Source organism: Trichechus manatus, unplaced genomic scaffold, assembly GCF_000243295.1.
Source record: "Trichechus manatus latirostris isolate Lorelei unplaced genomic scaffold, TriManLat1.0 scaffold00009, whole genome shotgun sequence".
Taxonomy (NCBI): domain Eukaryota; kingdom Metazoa; phylum Chordata; class Mammalia; order Sirenia; family Trichechidae; genus Trichechus; species Trichechus manatus.
In genome coordinates, this window is record NW_004443945.1 from 4,947,652 (window position 1) to 4,965,696 (window position 18,045).

Consider the following 18,045-nt stretch of genomic DNA (forward strand, 5'->3'; position numbering starts at 1 on the left):
TTTGTAACACCTTTAAAACAATTCCAGGATTACAGTTAAAAAAAAAAAAGTCTCAGGAAAAAAAGCAGACTCAGGAGACAGATGGTGCCAAAGCCAGAACCCAGGAGCACAAAGCCAGAATGCAGAGAGCACAGGTGTTAAGTAGTAAGAGATTAAGCGTTCTGTCAAAAGACACACACACAAAAAAACCCACCTGCCCTTCAGGGTAACTGCTCTCCTTCAACATAAAAGAGTTACTCCCATGCCTTTATTAAAGGAGTCTACAGGTAGTGGTGTTAAAGTCAGGATGGTGCATATGTGAGTATGCTAGCCAAGAATAAAGAAACCAGTAAAACTATTAACCAAAATCAACAACTATATGCAACTGTGACCCATTTTTAGCACACAGATCAATCTTCAGATCTGCACTTTGGGGATTCTCCAATTACCTCAAGGTAACTCATCACAAAACGCAGTGACCCTATACGACAGAGTAGAATTGCCCCACAGGGTTTCCAAGGCTGTAAATCTTTACTGAAGCAGACTATCACATCTTTCTCCCTCAGAGAGGCTGGTAGCCTTGAACTGCTGACAGCAGCTGAGCACTTTAACCACTGTGCCAACAGGGCTCTTTACTCATCACAAAATGTCTTAAAAATCAAAACAAAAACTGTTATGTCAGTATAATCTAAAAGGGCTGCTCCAACCAGACAAGGATACTAAAACAACAAAGTAGAATTCAAAGCTCATGGGCCTAAGGGTTCTCTCCTAAAAGCAAAGCTCATCCCCATTGATTCAGAGATTCCCCACACCCCCATGTCTACGCTATTTAACAACACTTAAACAATATATATTAAACAGGTGAAATAATCCCTAACTGAAGTCTTTTTAAATCCCAATAACAAAATTCACTGAAAATTACATCTACAATGTGAATTTAACACTCTGTAATTTGGATACTGGCTTCTTTATGGATAGTCAAGTAATTTTCCCATGAAAAATATGAAATATTATATACATCATATGCTTTTTAGTTCAATCTTTTCAGCCAGTTTACTATAATTATGGAACGTCCTTTTCTGGGAGTTCTCTCAAACATAAAAACTTCCAGCATTTGGAACCTGTGCTTTCACACAAGATTACCTGCTCTCATAAACTGGTTTAACTAAAAACAGGCTCCAGCAACAGCAAGAAAAAAAACAAAGGGCATTCTACAGCTGCAATGCAGGGGGCAAAGGAGGCAGTCACCCACAAGGCTTGATATAACACTGAAAGGGTGCAACCAGGGCTGCTTGGTTTTAATTCAAACTACAGATAGAAGCAAAATCCTTTATGTAACCTCCTCCACCCCATTCTCTAGATCTAACCCTCTTCCTATCCCTTCCCCGCAGTGGCTTTTTGGCAAGTTCTCCTCAGAGTCAGTACAGTTTAGACACTACCTAGGAAAAGCAGATTTGCAGAACAGGATGGGATTAACACAGCTCTTCCACAGCAGAGAAAATAATCTGCGATTTGATCCCATTATTCTTTTACCACCTCCACCGCTAGCTACTGAAGACAACAGCCAAAACATTAACATCCAGGTTTCGTGTACATTCCTGTCAAGCTTTAAGCTAAAGGTACAAGCCCACTAACTAATCTGCACTGTAAACAAACATATAACAATTTTAGAGAACGGTCATTTAGAAAAGGGACCTGAAAGCAATGAATGAGAAAGCTTACACAAATAATACCTAGCATATAAACATTAAAATACCAGCAGAGAGATACTTTAGTCACCTTGTTACCCCACCTCAAAAAAATCCACAAGCACTGAGTTCATAGCTAAGTGTTTGGCTGGTAAAGGTTCTGAGAAAAGCACCTGGGGTCAGGTAACGTTTTCAAGTTTTCATCTTTCCAAAAACTTCCTAGTCTACAGGTAAGAAAGCTATCTAGCTTATACTTGGGTCTGCAGTCCCACAGAAAAATCCCTTTGGCAAAACTTCTGAATATGCTTTTACTACTTTAAATCCCATGAGAATAAGACAGAAATAAATGTATAAATCCTTTATACCTGCTAGAATGACTACATACATTTCTGGGATTTTAAATTTTGTCCAAAATGAAACTCCAACCCCTCATTCCTGGGGCAGGGATGTTTTTTGCCCAGGGAGCTTATGCCAGATTTTACCATGTACTACTAAAACCTTTATTAATTCTTCCTGGAAAGCTATGAGGGAGTATTATGGGCATTTTAGCTAACAGAGAAAAACTTAGTAAAGTTCCATTTTACTTTTACAGGTCTTCGAACAATTATATAATTTCAAGTTTGCCTTGTTTCAGAAAGAAAAGGTTATTGAAATTTTAACTCTGTCTTGAAAAAAGGAGCCCTGGTGGTGCAGTAGTTAAGTACTCAGCTACTAATCGAAAAGTCTGTTGGCAGTTCGAACCCATGAGCCATTCCGAGGGAGAAAGATGTGGCAGTCTGCTTCCGTAAAGATTTACAGCCTTGGAAATCCTATGGGACAACTCTACTTCATCCTACAGGGTCGCTGTCAGTCAGAATTGACTTGATGGCAGTTAGTTTCGTTCGGTGGGTCTTGAAAAAGGAAGGTCTTTTGTGCAGAGGGTTGGCAGGGTCACCCCCACAGCAGGAGAAGCCTGCTTTCTCCAGGCCTCTGGCTCTCTCAGGATCCGCTAACTGCTCTGACACACATCATGGAATGATAGACACAGCACATTCCTCCTGACATCAACACTGCTGCACTAATACTCAGAAGACAGACCCGCATTGACTTCCACATCAACCCCAGATTCCCTCCAATGCAGTTAAGGTTCATTTTCCCTATAAATGTGGCCAGCCAGCCCACAGACCACTAAGTTTTCTTTACAGTGTATACCACCAATAACCCCTTGACCCCTCTAATATACCAGAGCAAACATAATGGCGTAGGCTGGGCTACAGCACCAGAAGGACCAGGTTCCATCATTTGCCTTGTGACTTGATTTCTGAGCCTGTTTCCTCATCTGCAAAACAGAAGCGAAACCTAGCAGATATGTTTTAAGACAGTGATCCCAAATTGGCCCACAGGTTAAATCCAATCTTCAGAGGCATGTTACCTTTGGTCCGTACAGTATTTACAATTTTTAAACTGCTACATTTAAAAGTCAGAGGAGAAAAAGTCAGGAAATTAATCAAAACAGAACTGCCAGCTTCACTAGGAAAAAAGTCAAATATCATCAACTCTCGGTCTGCATTTTTTGCATGGCAACAACCATGCATGGCTGCTCCCATTAGAGAGACATATGCACTGTAGTTCAACGGGCACTACTCTTCCTTCACTTATGTTACCTCAGGTCCCTGTTGGGATTTGGGTTTGCAAACATTTTAAGGATTAAAAACAAAATTAGTAACTTGGTGCCCAACAAAAATATTTACTAAAGTTATGACCATTACTTTATTTGTTAGTAAGTCTGGTGTTGAGCCGGAAGTTTTACTACTTTTATCATTTTTCTCCATCTTCTGCTTCATGTACACCACTATCACAGCAAAAGAAAAGACCACAGAACCACTTCCATATCAAGTGCCCAATCCAAACATCCAATGTTTCCATTATCGTTCACCACATGTACCATCTTGTTTGCTGTACAGGCTAGCACAACTTCCCTTCCACACATGGTAGCCTTGGCCAGGGAAATGCTTGTGAGAACTTTTTTTTTGGCGGAAGGAGAAAGGGAGAGAGCAAGTATTTTGTACCACAAAGGCTGACTTACACACAAGGTAGTCAACATTCAAATCTCATATCTACAAACAGCATTCACTGCCAGGTCACTAAAGTTTACATCATTTAAACAAAAAACAAACTACAGCAATGTACTCTGGTAACATAGCTCAGCTCAGAATAACTCACTGAAGAAAGGTAAAAGATCAGTGGTGGGCCCTGGACACTACTGTCCTTAAGGGCTCCAGACAGCCCAGAGCCCTCCTGAGCTCCAGAAGCTGAAGTTCCACTCATTTTCTACCTTCGATAAAAAACAAACCAAGAAACAATCACCAAGTTCAAGTTTCCTAGGTTTTATTTTGTCTCCATAGATTTTTATTTTTTAACCCAGCATGTGTCCCCGGGCTCAGAGAGAACCGGAGTCTAAGGGTGCACACCACCCTCAATAGACAGCCTTCCAGCTGGCACATGTCAGCAATGTCACCAGAGGAGCAGACAAGAGACAGACGGTGCACCTGTGCCTTCCAAAGAACCAACTCCGATCAGCTTGCCCCTGCCCCAGCAAATGACGCAGACCAGCAATTTACTCAGGTGCCAGAAGAGACAGTGAGGAGGTAGAGCCGTAGCCAGGGAGACCAAAGGAAGCAGTTGCCGAAGAAATGCAACGTTAATCAGAGACTGAGCTTGCTCGGTGGGGGGAGGAGAACCCGGCCTCACTCCTGAAAAGGCCTGGCAGCAGGCAACCCCGGCTTCTAAGAGCTATTTTGGTGTCTCCCGATCCTCAGGCTTTTTTCACAAGAGGAATCCTACTCGAGAGCAATGAGCAAACGCTGCAAGCAGCAAGCACCACTACCAACAAACCCTGCACACGTGAGGATGTATGCCAGACCCTGGGCGTCCACTGGGGCGTTCTGCCCTATTGGACACCGGTAGGCCACCTGACTGTGCGCCCCTCTTGGCCGCTTCCCAGGGCTTTGGTCTTCCCTGGGCCCTCTGAGAATAAAGCAAGAAACGTCATCATCGACTTGACCGTAGAGAATAACCACAAGCGAGGAAAAACCCCAAAAACTGTCGCCAAGCGAGACGACCAAAGTAAGTAGCCCTCTCTCGGTGTTAGTCCCCACTCACCCTTCACTTTGGACAGGCACCGGCCTTCCTAACCAGCTTACTGACCAGGTGAAGCCGCTGCCCACCAAAGCTGAGGTGGCCCCACCGCCTCTCCAACGAGTTTGGGCACCTGGCAGGAGCGGATTATCCAACAGGCAACGTAAGCACGGTGCTAACCTAGCTTACCAGATCATCCGTAGTGAACAACTTCACATGGGTTTCACCACATCAAAGGTATGAAATTGTTCGCTACAGATTATTAAACACAAGTAAGCGTGTGCTTACCTTGCTTATTGGATAATCCTCTCCTAGCACCTGGCCTTGGCCTGGAATGAGTAGCGAATGACTAGACGACAAAACCGAGGCCACATGCATTCGTCTCGCCAGGCCTTCAGGGGCTCGGAGAGCTGGCGTGGCCTAAGGCTGCTCCACGCCTGGGCCACCTCTGCAGCCTGCATGTCCCCTGACCCACAGCCGCAGAACCCACCTCAAGAGATCGGCCCCGCAGTCACCACCTGCACCGTCTCCCTGGTACAAAGTTGAGTCGCACATGCCCGGCCACCCACTCGCGCGCGACCCTACCTGGCCGCCCCAGTACCAGAACTCCGGTTTCTGCGCCAATCGAACGTGTGAAGCCACGTGATCTCCCCCAGCCTGGGGAAGCCAGCGCGCGGACGGCACGAGGGGCCCAATCACTCCGCCTTAAAGGAGCCGCGCCCGCTGCCGTCGTGGCGCCGTACTGGTGACCATAGGCCCAGCGCGAGAGTCTTCGCCGCCAGCAGCCCCGCCCCGCCGCAGTGGGTGCGAACGAGACTCGCAGAGGGCGCTGCTAGGCGCCTAAGTTCCCGGCGCCGGCGGCTTCGGTTCTCACGTGCGACGGCCGCAAGAGAAGGAAGTGTTCCGGGGCCGGGGCTACCTTCCGTCCGGTCAGCTCCCGCCTGGACAGACACCCGAGGCCACAAGGAATCCACGGCACAGCTTGGAAGCCCCACTGGCCGCCCCCGGAGGGCCGCGGCGCCTTTAAGCCCAAAGGCCCTGAGTCACGAGGAGGCTCCCTGCCCCCCCTCACCACACAGCCTCTCCACGAGGCCCCACGCCCGGGGGCACGTGACCCGCGCCCCGCCCGGGACTCGCGCTCACCGGGGGCGGAAGGGATACGGCAGCGCCGGCCGAGGCTGCGCGCGGACCGTTAGCTGCCACAGCCGGGACCGCGGCCCCGCCCAGCCCCGCCCAGGCGGGAGGCAGGCGGCTCTTACCAGCGGGAACGCCATGGGATCGGCGTGGCCCTGCGGGACGGACCGGCCGGCCGGCCGGCGGGCAGGCGCGGCAAGGGGCACGCAGACACGTGGGCGCTATTTTTGCAGCGAGACGCACGCAGCCCCGCACCCCGGGCCGCTTATAAAGCCCCGCGGAGCCGCCCCCCCCCCCCGCCGGATGCGAAGCACCTGTGTCGGCTCCGCCTGGGCCCTCGCCCCCGCCCCTTCCAGCGGGCCGGCCCGAGGGCTCAGCCGCCCCCCCGGGGCTGGACGCGGGCGCTACAGCTGCCTGCGTACGAGCTTCGCAACCGCTGCTGGCCACAGCCACCCTCAATCCGCCCTGGGAGGCCCAAGCGTGAACGTGCCACTCACCGCGTCACCCTAATCAAGTCACTTACTTCCTCTGGGCCTCAGTTTCCCCCTTTATGAAATCAGGCGCGATTTACAAGGCCCTGCGACACTGTGGAGATGTGCTTTGTCAGTAAAGCCCTGCGCCCACGCTCCTCCTCTTCCAGGGAGCCCGCCGGGGCTAGGGCTAGCCCTAGCCCCGCGCGCCCTTGTCCGAACCTTCGTCCCCCGGCTCCAGCAGGCGCGCTCACATTAGATCACCTGTTTAGTGCGCTGGAAAGGGGGATGCGGGTCCCGAGATACCAGAAAGTTCCCAAAGAAACCAGCGTCCTTTTGGACCGCAGCTCGCTAGGGGAAAATCGCTCCTGACGTTCCCGGGCAGATATTCCACCGGACTGCGAAAGGAAGGTCCACAGAGAGCGGACGAGGGATAGAGTGAGGGCCACGGGCCCGCCGAGGGGAAGCCCTCCAGAAAATTTGGAGGGGAGAGAGAGAAGTGTGGGCTGGACTGTTGATGGGAAAGGCGTCCTGGAGTAGCTGGGGCAGGAGCGGACCGGAAGCCCAGGCAAGCGCAGAGGCGGCGATGGCATTCCGGGCGGGGAGACCAAGCAAAGACGGAGAGGGGGCCTGAGCCGAGCGGCTCAGTCAGACCGGGACTGAAGATAACGCGTGCTGAAAAAGAAGGAGGGGAGCCCGGGGCCAGTTTGTGAAGGGCCTTTATTTTGCAGACAGCAGAAGACTATTGAAGAATTGTAAAGAGAATGGTACTATCAGATCTCTTTTAAGATGTTTCTGGAGACTTAGAGGTTAACCAGAAAAAAGACAGAAACAAGGGAGTGGGGTGGGGAGGAAATGCATTTATTGAGCATTACTGTTTTATGTGGATTATCTCATCATTATCATATTTATTAAACACTTCCTTGCTCCTGGCTGCTTCTAGTAGTTGGAAAGATGGGGCTGCTGCCTTGCTGGCAGGCTGGTGAGACCAGCCTGGGTGTAATGACTAAGGGGGAGTGGAGGAGGTTCTCTTTGGGGCAATGGAAAGAGAGGAAGCCAATGGTTTAGCCTAGTGTTTTGGAAGAATTAATGGTAGAAGGTAAGAACAGATGCTGGAGTAGACTTCCACAGGGGTCTCAGAGTGACAGTAACAGTTAACCAAACTCTGTCCGCTGGTAGGTCTTCAGGCGGAGCTTCCTGGAGTTGCTGAGGTCTTGGGCAGAGAGGGTGATGGCTGCAGGAGCAGGACAGAAGGAGGCCCTGGCGTCCCCCAGCCATCAGCCCTCAGTACTCAAAATGGCCCATTTCAGCGCCCCAGGAAAAGGCATCTCCTGGTTCAGCTCCCTCCCTGCTGCTTTCCCGGGGAGCAGCCCACCCCCAGTCTCACCCTGACCCAAGCAGCATAGGACAGCTCGCTTGTCCTCTCTTGGTGCCACGCCGAGATGCCTACAGTATAGAAACCATGTGAGGGTGGGTAAGAGCACTGAGAAGGATCAGGGCAAGTCTAAAGAGGCAATTAACTGATGGGGCACCATGCAGGAATGAGGTCCCAGGGCTGCCAGATCTTTCAAGAAAAGCTGGAAATATCGGTTGCTTTGCTTAATGTGAAATCTTCCAAATTCTAAATTTGTTCACTAATTCGAATTAAGAGCCAAGTCCAGCATATCCACCAGCCCGATGCAGCTGCCAATTTGTGATCTCTTATTCCCCGTTCTTGCTTCCTGACCCCAAAGCTGGGCATGGTAAGAATCTGAAACCCCTAATAGTGCCCAAGGGAACAAATGTCTGGGAGTTCTTTTCATATTTCAGAGCTCCCAGCGTTAAGAACATGAGGGTATCTTTCAGGTAACTGGGAACAGAAATTGCTGCTGCCTAAAAGTCCTCTTCCTTAGCTTTCTGTTGCAGGTAATAATAATAGCTAACTTTCATTGAGCACTTACTGTATACTTGGCACAGTTGTGAGTGCTTTACATGTGTTAACTCACTTTGTAAATGAGGAAAATGGAGCTCAGAGAAGTTGTATAACTTGACCAAGGCCTTCCAGCTAGACCTAGCAGAGCTAGGACAAAAACCCAGGCAGTCTTCTGGTTCCAGAGCCTGCACCCTTAACTAGATGAGAATAACACTTCTGGCCCTTTATGTGTGTACTTCTTTGTGACTGATCCCAGAGCTCACTGCGGATGATTGTGCAAATACACAATCATGGCCTCAGGTGTAGGTAAGTCCTTGCTTATTGCCCACACTTTGCCAGGCCTGCAGTCACAAGGAAGAACAGTACTTCCGATTAGAAGATGGCATCAATCCACAGGGCAGGGTGCAGAGAGAGGCAGAGGTGGACATTAAATGACTTGGTCAAGTCCCCACAGCTGGTCAGTGGCAGAAGTGACAGGAACAAATGGGCAGCATTATCCATTCTCCCAGTCAACAAACAGCCTTTGAGCCCAGCTATGCCTGGCACCATCTCTACAGTCAAGCCCCAGATTTACAATACAGGTTTTAAGAGTAACTGTAATTAGTTGGATTGGGTTTTAAACACATGTCCTAGGGAGACAGGAGGGACCCTATAATCTTTTATATGCTTAGGTATGCAGTGCTTCCCCAGCAGGCAGAGAGCTGAAAGGAGAAAGGAGACTGCTCAAAAAAAATAATTTCCTGGTTGCAAAAGATCAGAGGGAGAATTCATTTAGGAACTCAAGACCACAAAGTAAAGTGGGAACACAGTTCCTGCACTCTGCTCAAACTTGGCCAAGCTCTGTGCAAAAGAGCAAGGTCCTCTCTTTCTATGTGTGTGTTCTTTAAAGTGGGATAAAAGAGTGGATCAGCCCCACCCTTCATCATACACAAAAATAAATTTAAAGTGAGTTAAATGAGAAAAGCAGTGCTTGGAAATTTTTTAGAAGAAAATATGGTGTTGCTAGCTGCCTCGAGCGGGTCCCTGAGTCATGGTGACCCCGTATACAACAACAAAACGCTGCCTGATCCTGCACCATCCCCATGATCTGTAGCGGATCAGACCATTGTGATCCATAGGGTTTTCATTGGCTGACTTTTGGAAGTAGATCACCAGACCTTTCTTGCTAGTCTGTCTTAGTTGGGAACTCTGCTGAAACCTCCACTGACAGACGGGTAGTGGCTGTGCATGAGGTGGATTGGTCGGGAATCAAACCCGGGTCTCCTGCATGGAAAGTGAGGAGAATTCTACCAATGAACCCCCAATGTCCCCAGAAGAAAATATGGGAAAATATTTTTATTACCTCAGGGGAGAGACAGATTTTGAAAATAAGAAACAACTAGCACAAGATATAAAGGAAGACTGATAAATTTGACCACATTTGAATTAAAAACTTTGATTTATCAAAAGATATTGTTTAAAACTTGAAAAGACAAATCATAGCTGGAAGAAGATATTTGCAATACATAGATCTATAAAGGACTAGTTCCCAGAATATATAAGAACTTCTACAAATTAATGAGGAAAAGCATGCAAAAGATGGTGTTATGGATTGAGTTGTGTCCCCCCAAAATTTGTGTTAACTTGGCTAGGCCATGATTCCCAGTATTGTATGGTTGTCCTCCATTTTGTGATCTTAATGGGGCAGCCACTCCTCAGGAGAAAGATGTGACAGTCTGCTTCTGTAAAGATTTACAGCCGTGGAAGCCCTGTGGGGCAGTTCTGCTCTGTCCTGTACAGTTGCTTGAGTCAGAGTCGGCTCCACACAGTGGGGTTTTTTATGTTAATGAGGCAAGATTAGAGGCAGTTATGTTAATGAGGCAGGACACAATCTACAGGATTAGGTTGTATCTAGAGTCAATTTCTTTTGAGATATAAAAGAAGCTAGCAGAGGAGAGGGACCTCATTACCACCAAGCAAGAAGAGCCAGGAGCAGAGCGAGTCCTTTGGACCTGGGGTCCCTGTGCTGAGAAGCCCATAGACCAGGGGAAGATTGATGACAAGGACCTTCTCCCAGAGCTGAGACAGACAGAAAGCCTTCCCCTGGAGCTGATGCCCTGAATTCAGACTGCTAGCCTCCTAAACTGTGAGAGAAAAAATTTCTCTTTGTTAAAGCCATCCACTTGTGGTATTTCTATTGTAGTAACACTGGATAACTAAGACAGATGGGAACCCAAATGGCCAATAAACATATCAAGAGATGCCCACTCTCACCAGTAACTGGGGAGATGCAAATAAAATCATGATAGGATACCATTTCACACCTCTCAGATGGGCAAAAAAGAAAGATTCTTGCTATCCCAGTAGCAAGGTTCTCTGTCAGTGAGAATGTAAAGAGGTTCCACCAGTTTTTGCTTTTATTGTTTACATTTTTTCAAGCTAGGGGATAAGACATTCAATGAAGTGCCTAGAGTGCACTAATGTTAAGTGTACAGCTCCATGATTTTCTTGACCTGTATCTATCTATCTATCTATATATATGTATATACACCCACCAACCGCATGAAGACATACAATCTTTCCAGAACCCGATAGGATTCCATCGTGCCCCTTCTCCATACCCTCTCCTCAAGGTAACCACTATTCTTACTGTTTTAATCATAGATTTGTTTTACCAGTTCTGGAACTTCATATAAGTGTCTGGGCTTCTTTCACTCAACATAGTATCTGTGAGATTCATCCATGTTGTGGTGTGCTTCGATAGTTTGTTCCTTTTTTATTGCTAAGTAGTATTCCATTGCATTCCATCTATTCTCCTGTTCATTGGCATGCAAGTGGTTTCCAGCTTGGGGTCTATTATGAATAAAGCTGCTATGAATGTTCTTTATCTGAAGTACAGCCATTTTGGCATGCAATTTAGCAATGTCTAGTTAAGTTGAAGGAGTCCCTAGATAGCACAAATGGTTAGGTGCTCAACTACTAGCCAGAAGGTTGGCAGTTTGAACTCACCAAGAGGTGCCTCAGGTGTCAGGCCTGGTGATCTGCTTCTGAAAGGTTGCAGCCTTGAAAACTCTACGGAGCAGTTGTACTCTGCACACGTGGGGTCACCGTGAGCCAGAAGCAACTTGGTGGCAACTAACGACAAGTTGAAGATGTGTATACCCTATAACCCCGAAATTCTGCTCCTAGGTAAATATGTTCGAGGAAACGCACGTGTAAAAAAAGGCATGAATAAAAATGCCCATAGCTGTGTTGTTCATAATTGCAAAAATAAAATAACAGTCTTAATTTCCCGCTAACAGGAGAATGGTGCAAATAAATTGTGGTATAGCTTACAATGGAATAGTACATGTAAGTAAGTGAAATAAAGCTAAGGATATTAACATGGAGGACTCTCAAACAATATTGAGTGAAAAAAGTAAGATGTAGGAGAATATACGCTCTAAGATGGCATTTATATAAAATTTTAAAACGTGGTACACCACTATCATGAAGTTCAGTACTGTATATTGTTTAGGAACACGTCTGTATGGAGCAAAAGTACAAAAAATGCATGGCATTAATAATCAGCAAATTCAGAGTGGTGATTTACTTCAGGTAAAATGAGGGGTACAGGGGACATCTGCTGAACTGATAAATGCCTCCGTTCCTAAGCTGGGCGATCAATACACAGGTGGTTGTTATTTTATTCTTTAATCCTGAACTATATCATCATAATTTGTTTAAAGCGAGAAGGGGTGGGGATAATTAAGGGCAGAGGTGTGCTAATAAGTGTTTAACAATTGGCTGGGAGAGGAGGTGATTTGTAGCATTTGCCTATTTCCCTAGCATAAATACTCCCACCAGGGCTGATTTCAAGCTACCAATGTGACATCAACTGGCTTACAAAATTCTTGAAAGTGTAACTGTCGCTGTCCTGTACAAGCCAGCTCAGCACACTACTCAGTATGGAATGTGGGTAAAAAGCGCTCTGAAGGCTGGAGCGGGGGACCCAGGCTCCTTTTGAGGACGAGCCTGTCGCTGGTTAGACTTTTCAGACACCCTATAAGATGGATCAGGGGCTGGACTGTATTAGTTATTTATTGCTGTTAGTAACCCTAAAACAAAGCCCTTCCGAGGTAGATGCTAAGCAGTGTCTTGCACAGTTTCTGAGGGTCAGGAGTCCCAGAACATCTTAGCTGGGTGGGCTGGTTCAGGCTCTCTCCTGAGGCTGCAGTTGTTTGAAGCGCTGCCTGGGCTGGAGGAGCTGCTTCCGAGCTCCCTCACGTGGGTGTTGCGCACACGCATCAACATGTCCCAGGTCCAGCGGTGGGCCTCAGCGACTCCCAAGCATCCTCTGCAGTAATGGGGCAGTAAAGATGGGGCCTCCCAACAGTCAGGGTCAAACAATGCTGCCCAAAGCGTTTCTCTTAGTAGACAGGTCAGTGGGATGGGGAGCTGGGGGAGAGACAAGGGGGCCAAACCAGCACCATCAGGAGAAGATTCAGGAAGGTGCCCACTGCTGCTTTCCCTCTGGGTGTGCCCACTTTTCCCCTTGTTATCCATACCCCGTCCTGGGCTACCCCCTTCCAGGCACCAGTTCACCATCATTCTCTTGACCCTGGGAGGCAAAGCTGACTAGGAGGTGATGCAGGGAAGGCCCAGCTCACTCCTGTGAGGACCCCTGTCCATGAGCACCCCACCCCTCAGCTCTCCTGCCCACACTCCTGAGCCAGGCTGTCCAACACAGCAGGCTCTGCAGAGAGTTGTAGGCTGGTGGAATGGACAGGACCCATGGGGGCCCAGAGGTCCTCCACAGATCACACCCACTCCTGGCTGGCTGTCAGCCTACAGTTTTTTCACCACAGTACCTAGTATGCTGTGGCTGATTGAGAAAGGAAGGGTAGGCCTTAGGCAGGCTTTTCCCCCATGTCATATGGAGCCATAGTAGAAATGGGAGTGACTGAGAGTGACATGGACATGGCTGGGGAGTCAGGAGAAATTAGTGGTGAGGATCCTGGCTGTCCAAGGACCAGGCCCTCTGGTGGGTCAGAAATCTCCTATTTTCCACTTCCTTTCCCAGACACGCCAGAGGGAGTTCTGTCACTCTAGTTACATACCAACACCCATCCCTTGGTCTGTGGGCTGTGTTGGGAGGAGGTGACCTTCAAGATGCCCGGCAGAATGTGCTGAACTAGACAGAGGGGCTTGGCTCAGGGATGGGCACAACTGATGCTCTAACCCTGGGGTCCTTGTAGTGGCTTCTGTCATGTCTCTAGGTGGAGCTGTTCCCGAGAGTCACTGGCACACCCAGCTATTGCAGCAGCTTGGCCAGAAACTGAAGTCATTTCTCTTACCCATTTGCCAGGGCACCACTTTGAATCATCCCTCATTGTCCTCTGACCTACTGGGGCCTGTGGTTAGGGAATACACTCAGACATCCTCTGTCCCCATTGATGCTCTACCCCACCCTTGCTGGGGACACCTTCTGACTCTGTGCCAGTCCTGTGCTTCTATTCACTTCCACCCCACTCCCCACCCAATCCTAACCTGTGTACCAGGGTCCTAAGAGTGCTTCCCAGCCTGCTGTGTGGTCCAGGGCCCCACCTGGATCCACAGCCCTACGCCAGCTCCCTCGCTGCCCTGTCAGTGCTGCTCACTGAAGCATCCCTTCCTACAAGCCAAGATCCAGGCACCTACCACCCTCCCAGACATCTCCCCCAGGCATCCCTCCTACTCTCCCAGCCAAGATCCAGGCAGTCTTTGATCAGGCCCCTGAGACCCTGGGGACATCATGTTACCACAATGGCAAACACCAGAGTGAGTGACAAACTACAAGGTATGATATGAGTGGGAAAGAGGGTGCCCTAGGGGGAAGCAGGGCCCCCTCAGCTTTGCAAGTCTGGTCGATTTCTACCAGTGGGCTGGGTGGGCCCCTGCCCTACGCCTGAGGAGACTCACTCATGGATATTGACATGGCTGCTGTGGGAAGGTAAGGCCATGGGCAAAGCATCTTGGAAAAGATGGGCTGGGCTGGGATGAGGACTGGGAGAGCCACTCTCGTCCTCCCTCTCTGAGGCCTGTGTGAAATAAACTTTCCTCAGAACAGAACGGGCCCCTTCTCCCTCTTGGGTCAGAGATTGCTACCCCTGCCTATCCTCCGCCAGCAGTCACCACCATCCCCCCAACACACTGGTTCCTCCTCCTCCTGACCAGCTGCAGAGTCAGGCAGTCTCCCCTGCTCCCCCCTCATGCCTCTGCCTCCTGCCTCTCTCCCCGAGACATGCACAAGAACCATTTTCTTATGAAAAGTTATTATTGCTAATCACACAGCCCGGAACATGTTCCAGAGAAGCAAACACAGAGCTGTGACCAAGGTTCCAGTTCTCTAGATTCTCGAGGTTGAAGATCCCAGTCCCCCTTCTGAGAGGTTCTGGGAATCTGGGCTGTGAGCTCCTTGAGGAATATTAGGGGACCTGCCTTATGCACTGCTGTGCCTACAGACACTACTCTGGGGCCTTCGTTGCAGAATAAAGGCTGACGTGGAATTCTCCGATGGCCCTTGTTCAGATCTCTTGGAAAATAGCCCTCACCCTCTTTCCCCATGCTGTGAGCCGTGCTGATTCAGATGCAAAAGCGAGAATGAGTCTCCCATTCAAGTGGTCACTGACAGGGTGCATCAGTTCCACCTCAGAACCTGCAGTGACAACAACAGTCATCCCTGGGAGACTCTGGGGCCCCAAGGCTCTCAGAGAAGCAGCAGCCCAGCTGCTCTCTGGTGCCACCAAACCCAGCACGTCCCTGGAGCCAGAGGCAGGGTGTCCCATGGCACTGCCTTTGTTCTCCTCCCTAAGAGGAGACGTGCCACACCCTGCTTCCCCTTGTCTTTTCCCTGAAAAGGCTTGCTCAGGAGTGCTGAAGTGACAGGGCTGTGTGGGGTATGGCTGTGGACCTACAGTCTTGGCCATGGAGCATCAGAGGCTAAGACACCCACATCTCAAACTTTCACTGGAATGTATTCTATAACCCAGTCAATCAAAATGCTCTGTGGGAAAATTGTTCCAAGGTCAAAGCCAAGTTTGGGTAACACTGTAAGCTCTAGCCGCTTCTGAGGGGAGAGGATGTTACAACGCACACTAGTGTAGGAAAGGCTCTGAGAAGGCCTATGGAAATTAAACTTCACAAAAAAGCTTTGATTTTTAAAAGAACATTTCTTAGTATCAGGATGTAAAGATAAAAACAGATGTCTTCCGGGAAAACAAGCTGTTGATGAGCCTGAGGGTGTTAGTGCTGTCAGATTTACTGGTTACCACAATTTAAGCTGAGAAATTTCATTTGTATGATGATCACTGAAGAAAATGCACGTCTTTCAGGCTTCCTTAATCTGGTAGTGTCAGCTGGAAGAGAATTTACTCTTGCTTTTTTTTCTGGAAGTTGTTTTATCTGCTGAGCACAATGATAAATAAAAAGTATCTTGAGTGTTGTCAAGGAGTTCTACGGTTTAAAGTTTTATCCTGAGCCTACATACTTTGGAATACAGAATTCACCTTGCCCTCTGAGATTTCCTGAAGTACATGATTACAGCTTTATTATAAAGGATACAAATCAGGATCTGCACAAAACAGAGATGCATAGGGCGAGCTCTGGCAGAGTTCCCAACACAAAGCTTCCATGTCCCATAAAGGGATGTGCTGCCTTCCCACATGCATTGATGTCTTACACCAACCAGGAAGCTCCAACTTATTTCACTTTAAGTCCCTGATTCCTAAACTTATTATATCGTAGACGTTCTTTTTTGTTTTTGGCAGAACACATGCTAATGGAACACCCTTTGGAACCACTTTCCTCACCAAGGAAGATTATCAGGGAGGGCCTGGTCCTCACTACAACCACCAAAAGGCTTGTCCCAGATGTGGAGGTTCTATATCCTCCCTACTCAAGTATGTCCATGGAGCCAGCCTTTGTTAGCAATGCAGACTCTCAAGTCCCACCCCAGACCTGCTGATCAGAATCTGCAAGTTAGTAAGATCCCGGCGGGGGGGGGGGGGTTGATGCATGGCAGTTTGAGAAGCATTGTTCTATACCTCCTGTTCTTTCCTCACCAAGCCTGCCCGGTTGGATCACCTTCCCAGCCAGGTGGGGGCTCCGGGCCACACATCCAGATGTAGAATGTACCTATGTTTGGGAATCCCACACCTATATTTGGGAAATTCCCCACATTATGAGTCCTTCATTCCTGAGGCCCATGAGGGGAAGAAAAGGGGACTGCCAGCCATCCAAGAAGCCTCACTTCTGCATAAAAAACAACAGGGAGTCCTTCTGGCTTGTCCCCACATCTCTGCTCAGATGTCTCTTCCACAGAAATGTTTGGAGGCTTGGAGATGGTCACCTCAAGGGTCCAACCAGTCACTCCTGAGAGTCCATCCCAGTCACCCCTGGAAGGTCAGTAATGTTCATTCACAAGGGTCAACCTCAGTCACTCTTTACATCTCGACTCCCACACCCCCAACTGCCTTAGATGGAACCCAGAGGAAGGAAAAGGGAGCCAGCGTCTAGGGAGGAGACATTTTATTGAGAATCTGCTACATAAATAGCTACAGAAAGCTGGGGGCACTGAGGGAGCAACTGCCATCTCCCTCTGCCCAGGCCATTAAGGAATCCATGGGGAGGGAATGGGGTGTAGCCTGGTAAGGGTCACAGGGAGAGGCCCCCTGGATACTATCGGGAAAGAGGAGATGATGATGATGATGATGATGATGGTGGTGAGGGGGGAGAGGAGCTGACAATCCAGATGTCATGGTGGAGGGACAGGTGGGGGCCAAAGAGGAGGTCACAGTGTTTAGGAGTCACTGGGTCAGGGCCTGTATCACATCCTTCACAAGCATGGTGCCAATCACCATCTTCTCACTGTTGACAGTCAGCTGTGCAGCTCCAGCTGGCCTGGCATCCAGGGTCAGCAGGACTAGGCTCCCGCTGGTCAGTGTCCTCCCTGCAAACCTGAGGTGGGGGTAGAGGAAGGGGTTCAGCCCTGGGGTATGGGGCCCCATCTTCAAACTAGCCCCTCCCAAGGGCCCATCTCTTCCCCTCTACTGGTGGACTAGTACCTGTACTCATCAGATGTCCCACAAGGGACACGACCCAGGTTGGCAGTAGTAGTCACTTTCTGCACCACAATGTGGTCACTCCGACAGGTGTCTGGCAGTGTGAGCTTCTCTGTGATCTCATTCATGCCTGTCAGCTTTCCTGGGGGCAGAGGTCATAATGAGGGCAGAGGCCGGGGTGGGGCCTGAGGCTGGGTCTGCTCCCTGAACACTCTCACCAGATTCTCCTCACACTGGGCTCTCCTCAGGGCAGGTCTGAATCCCCCTCCTTGGTCTTGGGGACGGGGTACTTCCCTTCCAGACCTGGCCCTCCCTCAGGAAGTCTTTGCCAGCCTCCCAACCCCATGCCATCCCACCCAGGGCTCTATCCATGTTGTTGATCAAAGACTGATTTAGGCTTCCCCACTGTAAGACATCTGGGGACTCAGTAGCTGGTCAGTTCTTAGAGGTTTCCCACACTCTGGACCCCATACCCTGTGGTCTTTCCTGGGTTTGACCCCCTCCCGGCTGCTAGATGTTGAGAGCCTTCACAAAGAGGTCATTGGTGGCTGCTGGACTACTGGCCAAGGTTCTGGCCTTTGGGCAGACAGGCCAGAGTCCAGTAGTTCCATGAAGTCCCCACAGGAGGACTCCCAGTATTACCTCCTTAAGGCCCTAAGTCCTCGTGGCATCCCTGGAGCCCTTAC

General features: G+C 49.1%; 2 protein-coding genes across 4 annotated transcripts in view; both read right to left on the minus strand.

Moving 5' to 3' along the window:
• The window catches only part of CPEB1 (cytoplasmic polyadenylation element binding protein 1), a 104,898-nt gene extending 98,690 nt beyond the window's left edge, over nucleotides 1–6,208 (minus strand). Inside the window, exon 1 of the mRNA XM_004370664.2 lies at nucleotides 6,044–6,208. Within this exon, the coding sequence (XP_004370721.1) occupies nucleotides 6,044–6,058 (15 nt within the window). The 5' untranslated portion in view covers nucleotides 6,059–6,208. The remainder of the gene's footprint in view (nucleotides 1–6,043) is intronic.
• Nucleotides 6,209–16,811: 10,603 nt separating this feature from the next.
• The window catches only part of AP3B2 (adaptor related protein complex 3 subunit beta 2), a 32,001-nt gene continuing 30,767 nt past the window's right edge, over nucleotides 16,812–18,045 (minus strand). For all 3 annotated transcript variants that reach the window (XM_004370669.2, XM_004370668.2, XM_004370667.2), the window contains 2 exons: nucleotides 17,363–17,501; nucleotides 16,812–17,255 (listed from right to left, as the gene is read on the minus strand). In XM_004370669.2, coding sequence (XP_004370726.1) covers nucleotides 17,105–17,255; nucleotides 17,363–17,501 — 290 coding nt within the window. In that variant the 3' untranslated portion in view covers nucleotides 16,812–17,104. The remainder of the gene's footprint in view (nucleotides 17,256–17,362; nucleotides 17,502–18,045) is intronic.